The sequence below is a fragment of the Xenopus tropicalis genome, chromosome 3, assembly GCF_000004195.4.
Source record: "Xenopus tropicalis strain Nigerian chromosome 3, UCB_Xtro_10.0, whole genome shotgun sequence".
Classification (NCBI taxonomy): Eukaryota; Metazoa; Chordata; class Amphibia; order Anura; family Pipidae; genus Xenopus; species Xenopus tropicalis.
Genome location: NC_030679.2, coordinates 97,185,621 through 97,209,957, shown reverse-complemented (window position 1 = coordinate 97,209,957; position 24,337 = coordinate 97,185,621). Strand labels below are relative to the sequence as shown.

At 34.3% G+C, this 24,337-nt stretch overlaps 1 protein-coding gene across 7 annotated transcripts in view; it reads right to left on the bottom strand.

The window, feature by feature from the left end:
• apba2 (amyloid beta (A4) precursor protein-binding, family A, member 2) overlaps positions 1–24,337 on the bottom strand; it is a 158,168-nt gene that overhangs the window by 36,110 nt on the left and 97,721 nt on the right. For 4 of the 7 annotated variants that reach the window (XM_031899155.1, XM_018092413.2, XM_004917927.4 and 1 more), the window contains 5 exons: positions 24,117–24,197; positions 22,823–22,862; positions 12,207–12,352; positions 9,755–9,790; positions 1,619–1,705 (listed from right to left, as the gene is read on the bottom strand). In XM_031899155.1, coding sequence (XP_031755015.1) covers positions 1,619–1,705; positions 9,755–9,790; positions 12,207–12,352; positions 22,823–22,862; positions 24,117–24,197 — 390 coding nt within the window. The remainder of the gene's footprint in view (positions 1–1,618; positions 1,706–9,754; positions 9,791–12,206; positions 12,353–22,822; positions 22,863–24,116; positions 24,198–24,337) is intronic. The other 3 variants (XM_031899157.1, XM_031899158.1, XM_004917929.4) reach the window with 3 other exon arrangements.

Here is a 24,337-nt window from a genome sequence, read left to right as displayed (position 1 = left end):
GATATGGCCCTAGCCTTTCTCTGACTCAGCCAAGACACCCTAAAACCTGGGCACAGCTAACTTTTGCTACAAGGACACTGCAAATAAAACATAAGGGCTCTGGCACACGGGGAGATTAGTCGCCCGCGACAAATCTCCCTGTTCGCGGGCGATTAATCTCCCCGAATTGGCATCCCACCGGCACACCCTGCGCAGGCGATTTCGGCAAGTCGCCTCGCGAGGCATTTTCGGCGATTTGCCGAAATCGCGCCGCCAAATGTGCCATCCCACCAGCGACTTACATTGTCGCCGGTGGGATGGCAACTGATGGCAACTTGGGGAGATTAGTCGCCCGCAAACAGGGAGATTTGTCGCGGGCGACTAATCTCCCCATGTGCCAGAGCCCTAAGAGAAACACATTCCTTGAATCTTTAAATAGGAGGATAATTAGAGAGAAAACATTTCCCATTTATACAGAAATCAGAGGTGCTATCCACCTAAGCTACTGATTATTTTTTATTATCATTGGTAGCAGTCTATCTAATTTAAGGAGTACAATTTAAGGAGTAGAGAAATAATGAATGCATATGCTCACAATGGTAGCTATTTATACAATCGGTCTCTAGAGGATTTAGTGTAATATCCCATTTCTAACAAAAACACCACCTGCTCCAGTGAAAAGTTTGTTACTTTTAATGGATGTATCAGCAGTTATAATTAACCAACTTATTTAATTAACTCAACAAGAGTATGCCATATGCAGAGGCACCTGTCACTTATTTCAGGAGAACACTTGTGGATATACCATACATAGTAGAAAAAAAAAACATTTTTTTTTGTTTTTTTCCTTATATTCTGATTTTTTAACAGGTTTGATGCCATAAGCAATGTAAGCCATGTGATAAGAGTTTCACTCTGGAAGTGATACAGACACATTCTAGGCATATTTGCTCCAGGTATTTCAGGCTAATAAGATAAAACCTCAGTTTTCAATAGTGCTGCAGATTTTCAGTTAAATTGAGATGAGGGTTTTGGCTCTGCCATTACAAAGCAGCAGCAGACGGTGTTGTAGGGATGCTTTTTATAAGCAGGAACTAGAAATCTTATTATTCAGTGAAATAAGAGAAATGGACTAGAGCCTGAGTAGGTTTGCAAAGCACTTTTTATACAAACCAGTGTTGTTTTTATAATATGAAACACTGTATGGGATTTATCAAAGATGTGTCTAAAAATCTGAACTTCGTGTTTTGCATCACATCTGCACAATAAAAGATCTTTTTATTAGAATTTGATATATTGGCCATACATGGCTCCAAGCTGTTCTTCCCTGTTCTGTTTAGTAAAGTCGTAATAAATAGCAGATATTGCTTTTTAAAAGGGGAATGCATTTTAAAAGATGTAAAATAAATGCCAAATGCGATGCCTTCAAGCTACTGGGAAATTCAACCTAACCGTCCCAGCGTCACCAGGGTCATAAATGTAACATGTTGATTTTAACATTTTCCATCAACTATTTAAATACAGAAATGAAGGTCATAAATAATTTTGAAATATCTGTATCAATGTGTTGAGCCTAAAGCATACATTTGCAGAAGCAATGAGGACCAAAGCATACAGAAAAGCACCCGATCTAACATACCTGGGTATCTGCATTTAAAACTTTAATCCTCTGCGTTGATATGAAAAGATCCACTTCTGTTAATGTCTGTGAATCTCCCTCAGAGTTCTAAAGGGAAAAAATGATATCAATAGTAAAAAGTGACATTGATATTAAAAGTAAAAATATATCATCACTTGGAAAGAAAACTATATAATTTGTATTCCATTCCTAACCCATGTATTTTCAAGTTTGGCTGTAACATTCACCCTATATTTAAGTACTATTCAGCCCACTGTTACCCACATCTTACCTCCTCCTATTTAGTACCATGTGCCTATAAAAAAAGAGAGACCCTGTTTGCTTTGCAGTGATCCTGTATATTTGTCACATAATTTTTAGTAAAGTAAAGAGCACAGATAATTTCTGCTGTGCATAGTCTTATGTTGCGACACCCATATGTATTAAAAGTCACGTATTTTGCCGGTTGCTATAGGTGACAAGGCATGCAGCAAACTCTGTGTCTCTTATTACATAACCCAGATGTGTTTACACCCAGCACACAACCATCATCACTTTGGAGGAACCCAAGTGCTGCTTTCACATGATCCTAAAGCCAACCTCTTCCTGTAAGAATTAATAAACATACATTTATTTGGAAGGGGTCTTATAAAATCTTGTATCAGCAACAACCCCTAATATTTAGTTTATAGTGCCTTAAGGCAATATATAGAAATATACAGTATATTAATATATTTTTTCTCACAGCAGCAGTCTGATTTCGCCCCAAAATATTTTTAAGTATTGTTATTTATAGTATATTATAATAGTATTCACTGTACATTGCCTGTAGAGGAAAACAACTAAAATGCAAAGTATCTGCAGTGTAAATAGGCTCAATATAGCAGAAGCAGCTGCTCCCATGTATGGGAAGACTTCACAAATCTTGCACAACTTGTCCTGGTAACAAGTGATTCTGGTGTCCCAGTTTAAGGAACACAAGTACTGTATAATGGCCTTGAGTATTCATGCAAAATAATTGGCAAAAGATGTTCTGGGACTTTAAGTCCCCTTTTATGTAACGTGTTTATTCCCAATATATCTCATTACTCATAGCTTTCCAGAATAAATGCACATTCTTAGTGTATAAATGAATATATAATAAAGCATACTCTGCATGTATAGGAATATATATTCTTTAAAACTTTGTTGTATTCTAAATAAACAGTCACAATGTTCACTAGTTTAATATACAAACAAGTATGAGAGGACATGCCTATAATTCAGCATTATAAAATAGCTGCTAATACATCTTGCAGACTTTGCTTATTTTGCATTGTTTGCTATGGGTTACTAGAACTTGAACCAACATTACTTCTGTTATAACATTGGCCCTAGCATGTAGGCTTGTACACATAGCAGTACTTGTAGGCTTTGGAGTGTCCAAGTAAAAATATGGAGAATGAGTATAACAGCATCAAACAAAATGTGTTTTGGAAAAAACCTGCAAGAACTGCTAGATTATACTTAGCTTTACTGTAATGAAGTCCAATGTAGAACATGTTCAAATGTAAAGGCAGAGCAGGAATTATTTAATATGTGCATCAAAGCATTGCTGTTATATAATGAGAAGAGACATCATAGCATCAGATCACATTCTGAGCATGTAGCTCTGGGAGATAGGAAGATGAAATAATTCAGAGCTATGGCAGGATTTGTGTAACCTAAATACTGTGTTGTATGGGTGTTATTTTAATCTTTATCTTTCTGACCTAGTCGATCTAGTCATATAATATCTTATCAATGATTTCATAAATGTATGTATGTTAAAATCAATTCACATGAATAAATACATTCAAATGAACTTTAACAGGGCACCGGTTACTTTATTCCCATTACAACATGATTAATTTGTTTCAGAAATTAATATCAAGTACAGTATAAGCCACTTTATTCTCATGTGGACCTCTTGTCTCAACCAGCACAAGGCTATTAACCATACAAAGATCTGGTACCTATTTGTCATGCTGTGTAAAACTAAATTTGCCAAAACAAACAGTGTAAAAAGCTGTGCAAGATAAGTGGCAAATTGTGCTGCCCAAACGTCAGATTTTACATAAGAAAAAAGTGTGCAAATGATGCTGTTTTTTACGTGGCGAAGTCTGGTGATGTGTTATGAATAATAAATAGGCCCCTAAGTGTGCTATAAAATGGTGCTATTGTCTCCAGTGACACTCTGCAATAATAAAAAAGTACAGGTATGGGATCCATTATCCAGAAACCCATTATCTAGAAAGCTCCGAATTATAAAATTACCATCTCCCATAGACTCCATTTTATTCAAAAAATGTTTTAATTTTTTTTTAAATTATTACTTTTTTCTCTGTAGTAATAAAACAGGACCTTGTACTTCATGTCAACTAAGATAGAATGAATCCTTATTAAAGGCAAAACAATCACTGCTTTTAATTCATGTTTAAATGATTTTTTAGTAGACAAAGTACAGAGGTCCAAATTATAGAAAGATCCCTTATCTGGAAAACCCTTGGTCCCAAGTATTCTGGAAAACAGGTCCTATACCGATACCAACTAAAATATAATTAATCCTTGTTGAAGATAAAACAATCCTATTGGGTTTAATTATGTTTAAATAATTTTTTAGTAGACTTAAGGTATGGAGATCTGAATTACAGAAAGACCCCTTGCCTGGAAACCCCAGGTCCACATTTAAATATAGAGAGAGAGAGACTTATTTTAATCAGTTCCATTGACAAAGCAGGTGCTGCAGACAAACGGAAACCTATTTAACCACTCTGTAGATGGACCTGCATTAATTTTACAAATGTCTGAGATTATATTGTTGAAATTAAAATACAGTACTGTCTCTACACCCTTCCTTTGATAAAGGCACTATTAAATAGCAGTAATGAATACAGACTAAGAAGGGTCAGTCTTTTAAAGCAGAGAGGTGTCTACTTACTGAGCCTTGTAATTAAGCCTAATAGCTATATATTGATAATGCACTCTCCTGTGCAGTAAACAACACATGTAGAAAGCTGCATGACAATTAAATCGCTGCCTTCTGCTAGGCTGATTATGATATATATAAAAATGACATTGCTGTATTTTGGCTGAACTTAGGAAAGAAAAGAAACCTGTGATGGGGGGAGAAGCAGTTGCAAGTGTAAGCTTATTTAAAGATAACAGCAGCCAGACTTGGAGGTCAGATTTCCTGCAGAGAACTGATTTACTGCTGCAGCAAAACCACAGCTCCAGCTGGTACAATCCTATGTGCCTGTTAATCATTCAAAATTCACTATATCAGAGCAACACATACTTTATAGAAAAAAAGATTTGTTTCCACTATGTACATAAATTAGAACACAAAAATAGAGTGAATTCTGACTTTCTTTAAAATTGCCTGTCTAATTAAGCTCTCTATTTTCCTGATAAAATGTAAATAACAGTATCCTTATGTGGTATAATTACTGCACAATTAGAAAGATTGTCAGATATGTTAAATGTCTAGTAGAATGTAATCTGATGTATTTAGAAAATGTGCATCAACCTTTTTTAAATAATCCATTATATATTGTAATATTCATGTTGTCCCCTTTGCTGCTGGTCTGTCTATTTCAGGCTCCTCTGCCTCTCTTCTGTCTCCCTTTAGACCTCTCTACCCACATCTCTGCTCCCTCAGACACACTTGTGCCGCACTGTATTCACACAAAGATCATTAAAATGACGGGCAATCATTTGGAACAGAAAGCTGCACAGGCACAGAAATAACTGCTGACCTGTAAGTGACAGGAGCTGAACAGGTAGAACTGTCCCCAAGAGACAGACTTTTGTCATTAATAAAGCACCTAAAATAGGTTATTTGAATAACCCCGGAGAAGGAAACTGGGCAAGTGTACTATACAGCAGAAAAAGGATTCTGTTTGTCAATATTCTAAATTGCAGCTTAATGTGAGATACTAACCCACCGAAAATGTAATCATACAAGCCTGCTTAATGTGAGATTCTAAAAGCACATAATGTTTGGATAAATATGTATTATTAATAAACATGGTGGTATATGAAATTTATAAGCATTATTAATGCTTTCTTCTCATTTGTTAAAGCAATAGCTAAAAGGAATTGTGCTAGACAGAGTGTAAGATACTTATAAAGCTTCAAAAGAGGCTTTATGCCAAAACCAGGTACAAACAATGGTACAAAGATAATGGTGTGCTTCTTTTGTGGTCCCTATACTCAAATTAACACTAGTCATCATGGAAATCATTTCATTATAATAAAAATGTTAGTCTAAGAAAAAACAAAGCCTAATTTATGCCACCTCAGATACAGCATAACCCATTGAAGTTAATGGGACCAATTTAATGCTATTTTTCAAACTGCTAGCATCTATGTTTTACAGCAAAAATGCAAACTTCTACCTGTGCACTTGGCTACACATTTGCAAGTCATTACACAGCTTTATAAAAACCCAAGATTTAACATTGGGAACTGTGCCATTAATAAGTCATTTTTATTGTATTTTAACAATTAATTAATGATTAATTTATACAGCTTTATAAATTTGCCACATAATGTATAGATTGTGGCCACTTGCAATTTCTGCTTGCAGTTGTCTCCAGTGATGAAGTTCTACAGATACTAGATTAAGGTGTGTGTGCCAGCTAAGGTTTGAGGTCAGGTGTTAAATATAAATATTATATATATATTTTCCACATGTAGAAAGCACTCATGGCAAGAAGTAGTCCATTTATTCAATCATCGCATCTACGCGTTTCGATCCCCATAGGATCGTCATCATGTTGACTGTGTTGACTTTTTTGGTTAGCACTCGGCTGGTATCTATGGAATGGTGAGTGCCAATTTTTTTCTAGACTATATATATATATATATATATATATACACACACAACATATATAGGTCCCAGTATTATCATCATTTGTTTGCACTAATGTTTACAAAATGAAATGCATATGAATCCATAATAATATTTGAGTTGATGATGCATTTCTAATAAGCTTAAAAAACATGCATTTACTGCAGACTAAACAAAAGATAAATTTCTCACATTTTCTGTGCAACAATGCACTTTGCCTTTGGGTCTCTACAAACTCTGTACTATTTAAAGCTATGTTCTGACAGTTACTTTGCACACATATAAGTCAATTACACGGACTACATTTTTCTTTCACAATAAATAACTACTTTATGTTCCTGAAATGACAACCTAATTGTTTAGTGCAACCACAGCAATCCATGCAGAATACAGAATAATATGGAAGGCATTATAATAATAAATTGCAGTGTTCTTCCTTTCATATGTTTCTCCATCAGAGAAGATGGAAGAGAACAGAAATATAGGGTAGCGAGGAAGCAAAATGCATTAACTACAATTTGCACTTAAGTGGCCTGTATCCACTCCACAGCATGAATGAAAGGTTTTTCTAATAAAAAGTAAACTTTATAAGATATTTTCATCTGTAAAGAAAACACAATATATTAGACAGGCCTATATTGCTATATTGCTGCCACATATAATCTGGCCATAAAGCTTATGCGAAGTTAATGAAAATAATACAATAATTAAAACATTAAAGTAAATTTGTATGCAGCACTGCATACGGATACTTGGGGCACAAAAAATTACACACTTTTAAATACTAAAGTGCAACCTCAGCATAATGGGGCAGGATGAATGTGATGAAGTTACAATATTATGGGGAGACCTAGCCTGTATAACATAAGTTTTAAAATTTATCATACCCTATATATTTGGCTATCCTTGCAGCCTCAAATCAGTCAGAACATTGATTTTTTAGTCCCCCTATAAGTAAAATGAAAAGCTGGGGAGTATTTGGCGACATGCACTTTCCACAGTTTTGTGCCTTGGGGGCATGCATTTGAAATTCTCTTTTACAATTTACCATCCATTATTATTTACACAACTAGCAACTTCAAATATATTTTTACTATAATTATTTTTATTTAAGTAGGAGAGTACTTAGACACAGGGGCCGGAAGCATACTGGAGTGCTACCGAGGAATAAGTGGGCAGGGTGATAGGGATAGCATTAGAAAGTTATAGTACCAGCCTCTGTAGTCTGTAAATTAACACTTCTCAGACCTAGCCTCCAATATTTTATGTGGATATCAAAGCATCCTGACTGGGTTATCAGTCAGAATTTCAGAATACTAAACCAAAAGCCTTATTTATCTGCATAACCACATTTATTCATGTGTCTGGCATTGGTTGCTCTGACACAGTCACTTCATCTAAAAACATTTTTTGTTAAATATTTATCTTAATATATAGAGGCTTTTGACTGAGACATGGAAAACCCTTGCTTTACTTATTTACTTAAGTAAATTCAAAACTGGTCAGTTTAGTCTTCAATCTTTGCTGCCACTAGGACACCCATAATGCATGAAGGTTTGAGTACTGGTTTGAGAAGCTATTACTTAGAGCAAGATGTAAACCTTCATTCTGTAGCTCTTCAGCTGATGAAATACAACAAATAGCATGCCTCGGGTAAAGAAGGATTAACTGGGAGATATAGAAGTTAGCAAGGACTTATCAAAGCATTTTAAACCATAAGCACGTTGTTGTTTTGGTTATTAGGACAAAACTATATCATGAAATATTCATTTAGAGTCATTTTGACATTAAAATATCAATAGATGGAAGATGGCAAGGTGATTTCACAAGTTAAGAAATCTGCACATTTTTAGGTGACAGCTACTCACAGTAAATCCATAACAACTACCATTGCAGTTCTGGCTTATACACTGTGACAGTTATTCATATCTAAGAGTTTAGATTAGTCTTTTTTCCTATATCTATGTTTATCTTTTTTTACTTCACTACATTTGGAAGAATATATGCATTGATATTCTGATATGAGACTAACTGACTGTGCACTCTGGCTGATTCATTGGTATTTTACAATTAGGTCTTCAGTGTTCTGCCCGACAAACACTATCCTCTTCCATTCAATCAATGACATGCTATGCTTTCTTGGAAACACAATGATTTTTACTTTTGACAGTATTTAATGTTATATACATTCTGTCAGTCACTTTTATAGCAAAGTGGGAAGAATGCCACTGCACTTGTTATTTTCAGTCTAGCAAAGGTCAGAATATGCACATCACACTGTACAGTAGTGCTTTACTGCTCAGACTCATATACTGGAAAGGATTGTAATAATAAAATTGGAAGGAAGGATTTCTCTAGATCCTGACACCACAGGGGTCCATAACAAAAAAAAAATATATATATATAGGCCTCAACCTACAAAAGAAAAACTATTTGGAGTACCAAATGCCCATTAAATCAATGCCCAGAGCAGGGGCTTCTTTGTAGAGTAGTGTTGTACTTTAAAGTTGATAGAGCTGTAATCTAGGGAGTATTATGTGAAGATCTACCAGTATACTGTTCCTTACATGTTATATCTACTCTTCAACCACACATAGTGGCACATTTATCATTTTCAAAGAAAAAAATTTGCAAAATTTTCTATGATATTTTCATAAAATTTTTTGTGCTTTGCATCAATTTGTGCGACAAAAATGTATTTGTTGCAACAACTACGAAAGTTTCGGAATTCATTCAAGCTTTGGTATCGTGACTTTCTTTTGGGTAGGTTGGAGCTGCAGAGTGCCATTGAGTCCTATAGATTGAAGGTTCAAAGTCAGAAAGATTGTCATGCCTACAATCGTTCAGACACAAATATTTTGTAACTTTCGGATCATACCACGATATTTTTGTATGACCATGATACGAATTTTCACGCAATTAAAGCACATCAGAAATTATCATATTTACTTCAAATTTTTGGCAATCATACTTTTAAACATCCAAAATTCAGACTTTAATAAATGTGCCCTACAGTTATACATTGTGTCATCCTTCAGTAATGCAGCAGTTTAAGTTGTTTATTTATATGTCTAATGTGAGGTTTTCTTTAGTAACAAGTGCCACTTCTCAATATACATTAACCTGTAAATAATAAAGCCATTGTGCTGCAACTGCCTATTATTGAAATGATAATAAAATGATTAGGTAGATGAAATCATGCAATAAAACCAACACAGATTATTTTGTTATAATGGGAAAAAAAATCATCAAATGGGCTAAACCAAATGAAATATTCTACACACCGCTTTTTTCTTGATTTTAGCAGCCTTTTGCATCCTCTGAACAGGCAGCAACAAAACAGAAAGAAGAAAGGCGTGTAGCACACAGAAAAAGAAAGAGAGAGTAACAGATTAGAATACAAGTCTGGAAAATAGCATGGAGAGCCCACACACAAATGCCAGCTGTTACCCGGCCAAATAAGAATGTCTTATTACTTAAATTATTCTATCCCACACAGTTTTTTATTGAAATCTGACATTATATGAAAATTACTTCCTTTTTTGCTTCTTTTACTCAAGTCTAGACACACCAAAATATCAGGTTGGCACTGAAAATTCATGGACCCTTCATTATGCTTACTTTGCAGATTTATCAACATTCAGATTTTAGTGGTTTTAGAGTTGTTTGAAACAAATAAACTCATTTCCACTAAAACCATGAATATCTAGTCATTTTTTAAAAGATCCAAATTCAAAAAGCACAAACGAATTAAAATGCAGAAAGAGAGAAAAAAAATACAAACTTCACAAACTTTTCATGTATTTTTTTTTTCAATTTTTTAAAAAATTTTCTTGAAAAACAAACCCAAACCCAAAGCCTCTAAAACTACAAATTAAAGATTGTTACAATTTGCCTAGGACAACTTTTATTGACTTCTTTATGACCTCAAAAGCCTTTAGATGGCATATTTTTACATTTGCATTTTTCGTGAATATGAACATTAGTAAATAGCCCCCTTAATGTATTAAGCAGAATTTAGAGCCATTACCTTTTCACTTAAAAGGAACAAGAACCCACAACATTAAATCCAAACTCAACTTTGTCATTAAGTTGCTCATCAGTGGACCCAGTATATTTTTATGATTTAAGCGCAGGGTAGGAAAGAGCTTATAACAGACATTATGCAGCAAGCATAATGTAGATGTTCATTACTTATATACAACCATGGAAGCAACAATTGAAAAAACAAATGATTACCACAAAAGCAATGTCCATCTAGTTTCAAAGCTAGAGTTATACAGGTATGTGATCCCTTATCTGGAAAGCTATGAATAATGGGAAGGTCATCTTCCAAAGAGTCCATCTAAGTAAATAATTATAATTTGTGAATCTCTGCTATAATAAAAGAGTACCTTGTACTTGATGGTAACTAAGCTGCATGAATTCAAATTGGTGGCAACATTTTATTTAATGGCTATGTGTTTTTAAACAAGACTTAAGGTATGTCTAGTATAAATAAATCTAAAGCAACTGGACTTGTTAGGTAATCATTGAAGACGTTTCACTACTCATCCGAGCAGCTTCTTCAGTTCAACTGACTGGTATGGGAAGCCCTCAGCATATATACTCTTCCACTAATCCAATCACAATGGCACTATGTAACTCTTCAGAAAGGTGACATCTGAAACTCACAGAGGTGTGAATGCTGTGGAGTTACTTTGAAAGGATTACCCAAGTATCATGCAACTCTTCAAAACAGGTGTTACTTGTTAGAGTTGCATGACTGGATGTGCAAAGAGTTCTGAAACTTCCGGAAGAGTACATATGCTGAGGGCTTCCCATACCAGTCAGTTGAACTGAAGGAAGCTGCTCGGATGAGTAGTAAAAAGTCTTCAATGATTACTTTACAAGTCCAGTTGCTTTAGATTTATTTATACTAGATATACCATGACCTGGATGAATGAAAATCTTCATAGTCAAGACTTAAGGTATGGTGATCCAAATTACAGAAAGATGCCTTATCCTAAAAGCCCCAGATCCCAAGCTTTCTGGATAAAAAAATCCTATACTTGTACAAAAGGCTTTTAGTGGGACGCAAAAGTTGCATGAAAACAAGTAAAACATCACTAATTTACCTTTTAGTTAGTTTGCGTCTTCTTTTACTCTAACCCTGTTTTTTTTTTAATAAAATGACCACTTGATTTTCTCTATTCAATCAAATCAGTGCTGTCTAACTTATTACTAGTGATGAGCAAATCTGTCCCATTTTGCTTTGACCAAAAATGTGAAATGTGTTTGTTGCCCACGTCTTTTTTCGCCGCAACTGCACCCAGTTTGACGCAACCGTGACTTTTTTTGACGCACACCCAATTTGTCCACGGTGAATTCCCATGGAAGTTTTGCAAAACAATTTGCTAATGTCGCAATGCGGAAAAAAAATTTGCTCATCACAATTTATTACATGTAGTGAGCTGAGTATTTCTCTTATAACATGGTCGAGGGCCAAATGAAATGAAAATAATGATGTCATACAGTATGGAGTCTTTAAGTTTCATCCGGCCCACAGGCCACCAGTTGGACAGCCCTGAATAGAAGTATTAAATTAGTATTAGTAACACATATTTATAAAGCACCAGCACATTAATAATTATAATTATTCTATTAAATTACCATTTTGCCTACTTTGTATTTCTAGAAAATTATGGAAACATAATTAAGTAGGTTACTTTGGTGAAAAAAAAAGGCTCATCTTACCTTAACACGGCTGACAGCTTCTTGGGCCTGCATCATTCTGATGTTTTTGGATGGGTTGCGTTCTGACAACAGCTGTGTGGATCCCAAGAAATTGGCAGCAAAGATAATTCCATCAATTAGGTCTTCAGGCTCACAAGGGCCAGGAACTAGAGTCACAGACACATAAAATCATTTAGAAACAGCAAGCAGAGTAATTATTCAATGGCTGGCTGATCAATGAGGTTTCATAAACTTGCAGAAAATGCTGAATTCTAATTAGATAAGATCAAAACCGTTCTGATTTCAAACTTCAGTCGGTCTGAAGAGTTAGAAAATCCACAGACTCAAAGAAGGTTTACTCCCTCTGATTTACTGCCCTAATTAAATGCTTTCATTGTGATTGCTGCCTTTGACTTTTTATTTTACTTATTTTTACTTATGCACTGCACTATTTGATGTGGTAGAACATAATACAGAACACAAGGAAAATTTAATTAAAATCCCCATGTATTTTTAATTTGAATATTCAAATAAAATACATAAGGGGATATGTATTAAAAGGCACTAAGTTTGCCCAGGAGCACTAACCCATAGCCACCAATCAGCAGGTGTCATTTACTGGTCACCTGTGTAAAAGCAAAAATTGTATTAGTTTCTATGGGTTACTGCTTCTGGGTAAACTTAGTGCATTTAATTACATATGAGGGATAGTATTTAGAACTTCAGACCTTAAACACTGGTGTCAAAGATTTACATTACTTAAATGGGTGGTTCACCTTCATATGTGTATAGCATGGCCTATTCTTAGTAACTTTTCCATTGGTCTTCATTTTTTATTTTTCATAGTTTTGCCTTCTTCTTCAGACTTTCCAGCTTTTAAATGAGGGTCACTGAGCCGAGCAGCCAAAAACTGTTGCTCTGTGAGGCTACAATTTTACTGTTATTGTTATTTTATATTACTTATATTTCTATGTAGGCCCTTCTTTATTCCTGTTCTTTTTACAAGCCACATAATGGTTACTAGGTTAAACTGGGCCCTAGCAACCACATAGCTGCTGAAATTCCAACCTGGAGAGCTGCTGAACACAAAAGCTAAATTATTCAAAAAACGCAAATAAAAAATGAAGACCAATTGCAAGTTGTCTCAAAATAGCCTTCTCTACATCATACTAAAAGTTAATTTAAGGGTGAAAAACCCCTTTATGAAGACAACAAAGTATCATAGAAAAATAAATTTAAGGAAACATGTAACTGGTGTGGTATGAATAAATGCTGGAATGCTTAACTGTGACTGTTCCAGGCCAAAAATGGGTTTTGTACCTGAGGAAGAACATAGAACTATAAATGTTGTACACATATTGCCTTAAACTAAAGCTGGCTGCATGTGTAACTCCCTTTAATACTACATTGCCTAAAATGTTTGGCATTTGGATATAGTCAATCCAGAAACCATGGGAATTTGGTGTATCAGCTAAAACATAAAGGTGTGAGTAACATTCAATTTGGCTGTGTATGTTGAAGTGGTGCATTTTTGGAAAGAAAACCCTCACCTCATTTTCATGCTAAGCAGAAGGAATTCCCAGAATTTATGTTAGCAGTTGTTTAATTTCCAAGACCTTTAGAAATGGATCTTGTATGTAGGTAGAACACTAGTCCACACACTTTGAGGATTTCTGATGAATTCTCATCAGGACAGGTGGGTTGGTTTCCAGGCTACTGATGCCATCTTACACCTCCCCACATATTCTCTCAAGGACCCCCTGGGTTCAGCAGTGCTGCCTCCAATGAGAAATTTTGGGAAGTGCTTTTTGAATCAGCTACTTATTGCCTTATTGTCTGTTCTTTTAGCAGATTATTCTCATCCTTCTAGATTATTTAGTTTAATATAGTGGCATCAAGGCCTCTAATGTAATCAAAATCGACATCATGATTTCAAACCAATCCCAATATTTTCTGACAACTGGAGACCTTTCTCTGCTACAAATTTTTTATCTGCCTTCACAGCTGTTACGACATGCTATTATTTTTATTCCGCTGTTTTGGTCAGGTTAGATACCCTATGTCTTGGACTTTGCTCTTGACTTTGTCACCATAGATGCCCCTAGCTATAGGTACACTCCACTCCTTGGGATCGTAAGGAATCTCAGACATGTCCACCATAACAGAGCAACCGAAATCAAAACACACATTTTTCAGCATTCCGCACTTTTTTAAACCCTTTGTTTGTTGAAATGCATCAACATGACACCCATCCCCTTAGTCAATGAATTCTGTCTCAGCCTAGGTTTGATGCCTCTATCAATTTTTTTTCAATTCCTTTTTGTAATCTGTATTTGTATGGCTCATTCTGGAAAAAAGGATTGCCATCTAAAAGCTGACGAGATCCATAAAATTCAATGTGGAAATCACCTGTGTTATGGGGATATAGTAGTATAGCAAGAATGCCTGCACTTTTAAGAAGAATGGAGAGACAGGTTTAAACATTATTATCTGCATGAGTATCAGATGACATATATAGTCTATATATATACAGTATAGATGTATAGCGTGTAGATGTTCAATTTAAAACTCTTAATAGAAATTATGTTGGGAAAATGATCCTTCCTTTAAAAAAAAAAAAAACTGGAGAGGTTGGCAAGGACCAGCTGTCTGACAAAGTTCCACATGAATGGGCAACACTGACAAGATTATTTCTGAATACACCCTGGAACACAATAAATACAGTAAAAAGAAAATGATTAAATATTATCTGGTGATTATGCAGCAAAATAAATTATATAATATAATATTTTGTCTTTCTAAGCGTCAAGGATCGCTCACTGTAGTTCACAACATTTAAAGGGGATGTGCACCTTTTGCAAAGCCCTACCAGAGTTTTTTTTGCCTGGCATCATTTTTTCTGCGGTTTGCAAATCTTTTAAAAGTTTTGCTAATTTTCCTGCAAAGCGAAACGGGACAAAGTCACTCATCCCTACTGCCAAGTGAAATGTGTGCCAATGCAGTTACCCCAAAAAGCTCCAAGAAAAAATACATGGTGATTTGCATCTGAAAAGTGCAGCTTTTCTGAGCAATTTTTTATTCAGCTATACAGATTTGCAGTAAAATTTACTTTTTCACAAATGATGAAAAATGTTTAAAATCTGCCTAGAATTTCAGCATATGTTTTGCTTTGCCAGGAATTTTTTTTTTCCGAAATGGGAAAAAATACCCCATTGATTTTAATTAATTTGGCGAAATCAGGAGGAAAAAAACACCCCTTAATCCCAATGCATTTGGTGCAAGAAAAAAAAAAAAAACACCCACTCACTTCAATGCATTTGGCATGAAAAAAAAACAAGAATGCCCACTAATGCTTAATAATTACTTAAGTGCATTTAGGGAAATTGTATACGAATTTAGGCATAAATGTTTGCAGTCCGGACGCATACTGTACATACACTGCGTCAGCTAGAAAAGTAATAATAAATATGTTAAGTGCATTAGTGTTAGACTTAACACTATGGGGGCCATTTACTAATGCTCTGCTTTTTTTCTCCGATTTAGATTTTTTCTAAATTTACTATGTGACAATACTGCTAAAAAAATACGAATCCGACAATTTGCCAGCAATAACTTGACGAGATCATGTAGAACTCAATAGAAGATGTCCCTTCCCTGTCCTGGGATTGTTGACAGTGTTTTTGTGCAACAATTTGAAAAAGTTGAAGTTTCTTTTTAGTTTTTTAGTTTTCCCGTACATATTTTGTTTAGTTCAGGCTTTTTAGTATACATATCTGGAAAAGAGTTTATTCAAAGTTTTAAAATGAAGAAAATGAGAAATGCTATAGTTTTAGTAAATCTACCCTTATGTGTGCCTTATTTTTATACCTATTTATAACTTTGTCATGACATTTTTTATAATGTGACAACGTGGACCACAGTGATGTTTATTTACTGTCGGAATTAGTAACTAAATTATTTAAATGTAGATATACGTGGTTCAAGTTATATCTTATGGATTTTATACAATCCTGGTTCCTGACCTCACATTTTATTTTTATCTTCTCCAAAAGCAATATGACCTAGAACCTTTCTTTCCGCTTTTGCAATTATTTCATCCAGCATAAAAAAGCAGATCACACAACAGTGAGATTCTTTTCTTCCCTCAACTGAAATTTCAATAACAAAAACCAAAAGGGAATGCAAGGAACCTTTTCATGTTTTTGCCTACGGGAACCTAATTATTCATCTCGTTAAATCAAGCTTATAAAAACAAATTATACTTCTACAACATGCATATTTGTACAGCACTTGATTGACAAATTCCCTTTGCTTAGCTATTCACATGTATACTAATGTCACCCTCTTGTACCAAATGGCTATTGTCATTCTGAGTTTTAAAGGTCATTTCTAATATGCAGCAACCCTGCTTGACTGCAGACACAAGGCCAAAAGCAGCATGACATCTTTGCTTCCAGTGACATAAAGTATGTCTCCTACATCTATTTGTCTCTGCCAAATGTTGCTACGCGATACAAATTAGAGCTTATTATTCCAAATCAGTGACATGTCAAATTCTAGTAAACTACAATCAAGTCATGTCTTTAGTTGATTTCATATTTTAAACAAGTTTTTGGTCTAAATGACATCAATGAAACCTTCAGTAACAAGTCCAACCTGTTACAACAAAACATAACTGTTTAGGACAGTATACAGACAAAGCTACAGACCCTCAGTACAAAAGCTTAAAAAGTCTCCTCATTAAAATGTAGCTTGTGTCAATATAGTAAATGTAAATCCTTTCTGGAAAACAAACTAATTAGAACTGTCATGTTTTTATGATGTATAATCATGTTGTGATATTTAATAGCGGCATTTTTGTTTCCCACAATAAATCCTTTGTTATGTTGGGTACAAAAACAAATATCATTAGTGTTAATTAATGTTATTTCAATGCTGCTAATATATTGTGTCTGGTAACTCTCTACTATTTGTCTTTTTAGACCTTAGACCATACACATATATATTTTAATTTTATCTACTATTACAATTCAGAAATGGTTCTTCTTTGAGTAAATATTCAAATAATTCAGGGCCTAGGATCACATCATTACATGGACCATGAACAAAATTCTAAAGGTAACTGCATATTCCATCCTTAAGTGCTCAAAAAATATTACTAGTGTGCATACACATGGAATATGTGCATAAGCATACATCTAGTTGGCTTTGGAATAATTAGTGAGAATTAAAACTATATTTTCTAGGCAGTGGAAGTTCTTGTAGAGTGAACTTTAATTTATCCTACCTGTTAAGAATACCTGAGTCACATCACATGACCTCCACGGGTATTTCTACAGAAAGATGATTTGCAGAGGAACAGCTAAAATCAAACTTTCTTATTACACAGAATAAACCACAGGAAGTAGATGGGTTTCTTATCAAAGTGACTATATTTTGGCAATGTCAAGTGCCATTGCCTTACTAAAAACCCAGCAAAGTTCTTATATTCTGTGAGAGTGCACAATAGCACCATCTTAGATACCAACACGTGGATATAACTAATCTAATTTCCATGCAAAATAAAAACGTAAACGGTTAGAGTAAGAATTTATTGAGTGGAAACATCTAATTATTTTTTTGATTGCCTTAATACTCCACAAAAACAAATGAGTTGCCTATAACTGAAGTTACTGAAAGATAATATATCCAAAATAATATATCCCCAAATGCTTGAAGAAATCAAAAGAGAAATAGATGTACTGGGTAAAAGCATCAATTGAAAACAAAAGTATCTGAAGTTAGTTTGAAATAATACTCATTATGAGGAAATAGATTTCCGACAAATACCAGATCTTGACAAGAGAACTAGGCAGAACAATATGTGCTTCAGGTGCAGGCATTCCAGAAAAAATCTAACCTGAGTAACTATCTAATTATGTTCAGGGTAAGGTAGGTAATTCATTTTGTTTTGTACATGTGACACCAGCTTATTAATCAATCTACAATTATATAAATTCCATTATACCAAAACCCATAATAATCCATGATAATGTAAAATGTTAAAGGATAAAAATGAATGATAACATGCTCATTCTTACCTTGAGATAACTATACCTAAAAGATCATTGAAGAAGCTAAAGTCACATTCCTAAATATTTGACATAGGGGCCTATTTATTAAAATACGACAGGTACGAATTACAAAAAAATCGTATTTGATTGTACTGTGCTTATTTTCTGCTACTTTTTCGTACTAAAATTTGTGCGACAAAATCGTATTGTCGCACCGAGTAGGAAAGTTTCGGAATCGTGACTTTCCTTGGGCCAGGTTGGAGCTGCAGAGTGCCATTGAGCCCTATGGGAGACTTTCCTTGGGCCAGGTTGGAGCTGCAGAGTGCCATTGAGCCCTATGGGAGACTTTCCTTGGGCCAGGTTGGAGCTGCAGAGTGCCATTGAGTCCTATGGGAGGCTTCCAAAATCATGCACAGATGGATTAAAGTTGGAAAGGTTTTCCTGCTGTTTACGATCGCTCGGATACAAACATTTTGTGACTTTCGGATCGCCAATACGGTATTATTGTCACTAATACAATTTTTCCGTAAGCATTTTCGTGATATTTGTGATCATCAGAAATTATGGTATTTAATCCGAATTTTTCCCAATTCAGGATTCGAACTCGTACTTTGATGAATAGACCCCACAGTTTACATATATTTATAGCTCATACACGACGTATGAATTTTATCATTTTATCATAACATGTTTGTACTGGCACAACCATCTGGCCTAATAACTGTTGCTTGCACAGACCATGCAGCCATAACTGTAAATTTAATCATTTATCCATATCCAAAACGGAAATTGAACACCTCTTTATTATCTAATAAAACTTCCAAAGAGGATTGTTTGTTGTTACTGAAATTCATTTTTTTTTCATTAATAATCAATGTAATAAAATCTCCCCCAGCTACGGAGGCCATATTTGAGTCTATCTTTTTATATTCATAAGAAAATACTATCCTTCAAAAAAGTTAGAATTGAAATATAAGAACTATCCAAACAAATCATTAGAGACATTTAAAAATAAAGTAACTACCCAATGCATTAGCAATGAGGAGAAATAGCATTTAAACCCAGTAAAGGCTTGGTTCTTTCTATGACTAAAAAATTAAAAAAGAAAACTTTTTTTTTTAAAAAGTCTAGTCAACTTATAGAAAAATAATAAAACCAGTAGAATCAACAATGCCAAAAATTAATTACCATTACCAATCCTAAATACAAATCAGAGTCTCGCTATCATGTACATAGAGAGCTTTTATCTTAATAGCAACTAAGAAAAGCAATGGAATTGCTCCTACAGTACAGTGCTGCGTACATAAGTAGCACTATATAAATAAAAATATACACACATACATACAAATAAATTAGATTTGCCCACCCTGTGTGCTTCAGAAACAGAACAACTCAGTCTTCCAGTATCTGAACTACCAGTTCAGGTCACTATTAGGGAGGTATTTTACCTTTAAATTAACTTTTAGTTTAATGTAAACATTGATATTCTACCCCAGGGCTGTCCAACTGGATGTCCATGAATTTTTGATGGCCCCCAGTCTGCTTGAAAGCTCCAAAGACTTCACTGTATGACATCATCATTTTAATCTAGCCCTTGACTATGCTATATGAGAAATAATCGGCCCACTGCATATAATAAGTTGGACAGCACTGGTCTACCCAGAAGTTCACTATTCCAGTTATAAGAACACTTTTTCATTGCGCTCTTCATATTCTCATATGTTATATGCATATACCCAAACCAGATGCTGTCACTAAAAATCCAAATCAACCAAATTCATTATTTAATAGTGAAATTAAAATATTTGAAACATTCCAGCTTTAGAAAGGTCTCTGGAAGTCCAAACATTGCTATGATTATACCATTCTCTTGTTTTTTCTAGCTGCTAAAAGTGCTGCTGTGATATAGTATTGTACATATGCCTACTTTGTGGTGCAGAAGTTAGTAGTAAGGATTTTAGTAAATGTGTGTAATGGCATGCTACTTTCCTTGAACGCCACACTCTCAGGACAAGGATACCTCAAAGTGTAACTTTCCCAAACTACTATTTCAGCTTTGACAAATGCTGACATATAGATTTTTAACAAAACAGCTTACTTTTATAAGAGCAAGCCTGCAGAAAACAAGACAGCAGTCGTTTTATTGGTTCTGCTGACAACATTGGAACCTCTTCTGTTCATTGCAATCTTTTCCCTGTGCATGATTGCGTGAACACTGCCAGGAGAATCAAGCATACTGTATTTGAACCATTTAGAACAGTATGTGCACATAACCCCTTTTTAATGTGCCCTAACAGATGGCCTTTAGCCCTTTACCCTGATTTGGGGTTTAGTTGTCCTGTAATTATAATAGGTACTGAAACTCTGTAGCATTTAAGTTAAAAAGGTAAAAAAATCCACAGGAACATGTGGTTTGATTTAAATATAAAACGCTGAGTATTAAATAAAACAGACACAAAAATCACCAGCAAAGCTGTGAAAAAAATAAATAGCATCTATAATTTACTACAAGACACATCAATTAAGCTTCTTTTACATTTCCTATGCCCTTTGATAACATGCAAGTTGGTATGCATACGATATTATTACCAAGTGCATAAATGATTATTTCTTCAAAATGGCTTAAAATTATTAATACACTATACTGAATACAGAGCAAGGAAATTAATTTAAAAATGCTTTAAACTTAGTTGGTTTGAAGAAAAAACTGCAGGGGAGTGAACAATAAAAAGGAAAGTAAGCCAAAACTACACACAATTAACACCAACTGTGATTACTTGTGTTGCTATGCAAGGATCAAAAACTCAAATTTCATGAACATTCTATATACTGTATTGTGGGAAATGGATATATAAACAAACGAAATGGTGAGTGTTTCCCCCTTCAGTTTTTCAGGTAACCTGCTGTCGCTGCTACTCTAGAAATCGGTTTCATTGTTTTCTAAGGAGCCGTTATCCTGTTATAAATATTGCCATTCAATGGAAGTAGCATATACTAATCTCCGTATGTGACACACTAGTTGTTTTGCATAGAAATAGCAATTTTGTTGGCACAATAAAAGGCAATGCTAGAAAAGAATCTAAACATTTATTAAGTTACAGAGAAAACCATGGCAGAAACATAACAGTAGTTTAAAGTTGTTTATAAATGGCTGCTCTCCAGTTTCTGAATACTGCTATAAAATGCAATATCTAAAAGTACAGCATATACTAGCTATATTCTGTAATACTCAGAATCAAAAGCCATGAGTTCAAATCACTTGTGTAAAGACTAAAGATCACAGTGTCACTAGCGATGAGCGAATCTGTCCCGTTTCGATTCATCATAAAATTTGCGAAATGGTAAGAAAATTTGCGAAACGCATTCGTCCCGCGTTTTTTTTTTTGACGCCCGCATTTTTTTTTGTCGCCTGCATTTTCTTTCATCTCCCTGCTTTTTTATCACTGTCAATGTGTTTTAATTATACAAAGTATATATATATATATATATAGATAAGTAAAAGATGTCGGCACTCCCTGACGAAAGTCCTAGTAAAGGACTGAAACGTTGGAAACAATAAAACTCACCGCTTGCATTTGAAAAAAAGCTTTACTTTTTTGCCTTATTGTGGAAACCCTAAGAGTGCCGACATCTTTTACTTATCTGCAGATTCTATAGCTCTGGCACCTAGGTTTACTCTCATTTTATGGTGTGCCTCCCACTCTGGACTGTATATATATATATATATATATATATATATATATATATATATAAACATAAGAAAAGATTTTGTGCTTTATCTTAAAATTTAACTTTTATTGATTCAGTTTGTGAATTTAAAACCAGTGTTTAATCAAATAGCCAATTCACTGGGCTGTGGGTCAGCGAGTGCGGGTGTAGTGACTGAACTGTGAACCTGACCTTAGGCTCACCTCACTGGTATTTAATGCTTGACCAATGGTAGTCGACTTGTAGTCGAACCTTGGCTTGGGGTATGTACCCCCCATTTTATTGTGTATAGCATGTATATAGATGAATTGCCCGTCCCCCTTATTTTTCCGGTTCTGGCTACAATTAGGACATTAAAACACTGATTTATGAATTGTGAAAGTAATTAAGCAGATTAACTTATTGGTTTTAAATTTATATTTTATTATTCTTGAATTGAGTGATGTCTAATGAATTGGCTGTTTGATTAAATACTGGTTTTAAATTCATGAACTGAATTAATAAAAGTTAAATTTTAAGATAAAGCACAAAATCTTTTCTTATGTTTATATTGAACTCGGGTGGTAGATACCTTGTGCTAGTACAACACAAATATGATATGAGCATGAAACTCATTTTCTCTAGAAATAAATCACTGACCAGATTGATGCTGTAGCTGTGAGTGCTTTCTACTGTTGAGTTTGAGATTATATATATATATATATATAATATATATATATATATATATATATATATATATATATATATATATATATATATATATATATATATATATATAGATACACAGTAAATTACATTCTGTAAAATGTAAAAATTTTGTATAATTCAAGCAGAAACGAATTAAATAATGAAAAAGTTCAATAAAAAATCTCTTACCATCCACAAAACTTGGGAATGAAGCCACCTTCTTTGTCTGCTGCAAGTCAAAAGAAAAACAATGTATAACCTTGTGAATGATGAGTTAAATGCAAACCTTGTGATCACCCACCCCCATACCAACATGGCAACCATGACCAACAAAGTATCTGCCATTACATTGAAAGAATACTGAAAAAAAAACAGCTGCATGCCCTGATTTCTATCACCTTCTAGATGGGGTGAAAATATCATAAGCTTCCTTCTCTGTCTGTCAGTCTGCTGCCTTGTGTTACATTGTTTCATACGCCAGAGCCACCAGGGCAAAAAATAGAAAGGACAGACAGACACTGCTTTTAAAAGCAATTATATATACAAATAACTCAAAAACCATTACAAATTTATAATGAATGTACAGTATACTGCAAAGTTGCTTAGAATTTTGTTTTCTTTTATTAGGCAACAAATTTTATTCTGGGTTGACTTGTCCTTTAAAATGGTAATGTTCTATTTAAGATTACCCAACAGCACATACTGCTAAAAAGAATATTTTTATGAAAATGATTTATTTAGATGAAGCCAAGTTTGACATATGTTCTGTTTAATGCCAAATATTGTTATAAAGACCTACATTGGTATGGAGTATAGTTTTCCTTTAAAAACTCAATTTTTAAAAAAATTAATAGATCTCAAACAATCAAGTTTTGAAAACTCCAATACCTCTAAATGACATTTTAGCACAAAAAAACTTGAATTCCAGTAGAAAAAAATGTAATGTTAATAAATATACCCTGTATCAAAAGCATTTTTGCCTTAATATATATTTTGTATGAACATATACTTAATGGATGTTGTTAAAAGCACTAGATGTGGGAACTTTTCCCATTCATTTTTAATTACAGGGGTTATAAACTGGGCATTACCGTTAAAACCTCCCACTGCTAAATATGAACAAATTAATTTACAAATAAGCCCCATTTATTTTAAAGCATAACTTCTTTAAAGAGGGCATATATTTTTTAAAGAGAGATGAGGTACAAAATACTTTCAGGGAAATGATTCTAAATATCTAAATAAACCTTCCCACTTCATAGGAATTCCCAGGAGTTTGTGTCAGTTCCCTGGCAATCGCAATTTTAAAGTGTTTGGAGAAACCCATGAGTCAAGAGATGTCCACCAATCAACTGAGGCTACTGACTTCTACATCCTGTGCTAAAAGATGGGTTTAAGGGTCATTCTTCAACACACACACAAAACATGAGGGTGCATTATGTTATATAGGAATAGAAACTATACTAATATGCATGTTACTTACCTCCTGAACATTGTTATTGTCAACAGGGCCATTGAGGTCAGAACGTTGCTGTTTCCTTGGCTGTTCTGCACTGTTACACACCTGAAGACAAATAAACCATATTTTAGAATGTACACCACAAGGACACTGCTTGTTGTTATTATTACAAGACAAAGTTATTGAAATCAGTAAAAAAATTACCAAGGATCTGAAACATGAGTTTGAGTCCAAAGAGTTCACCC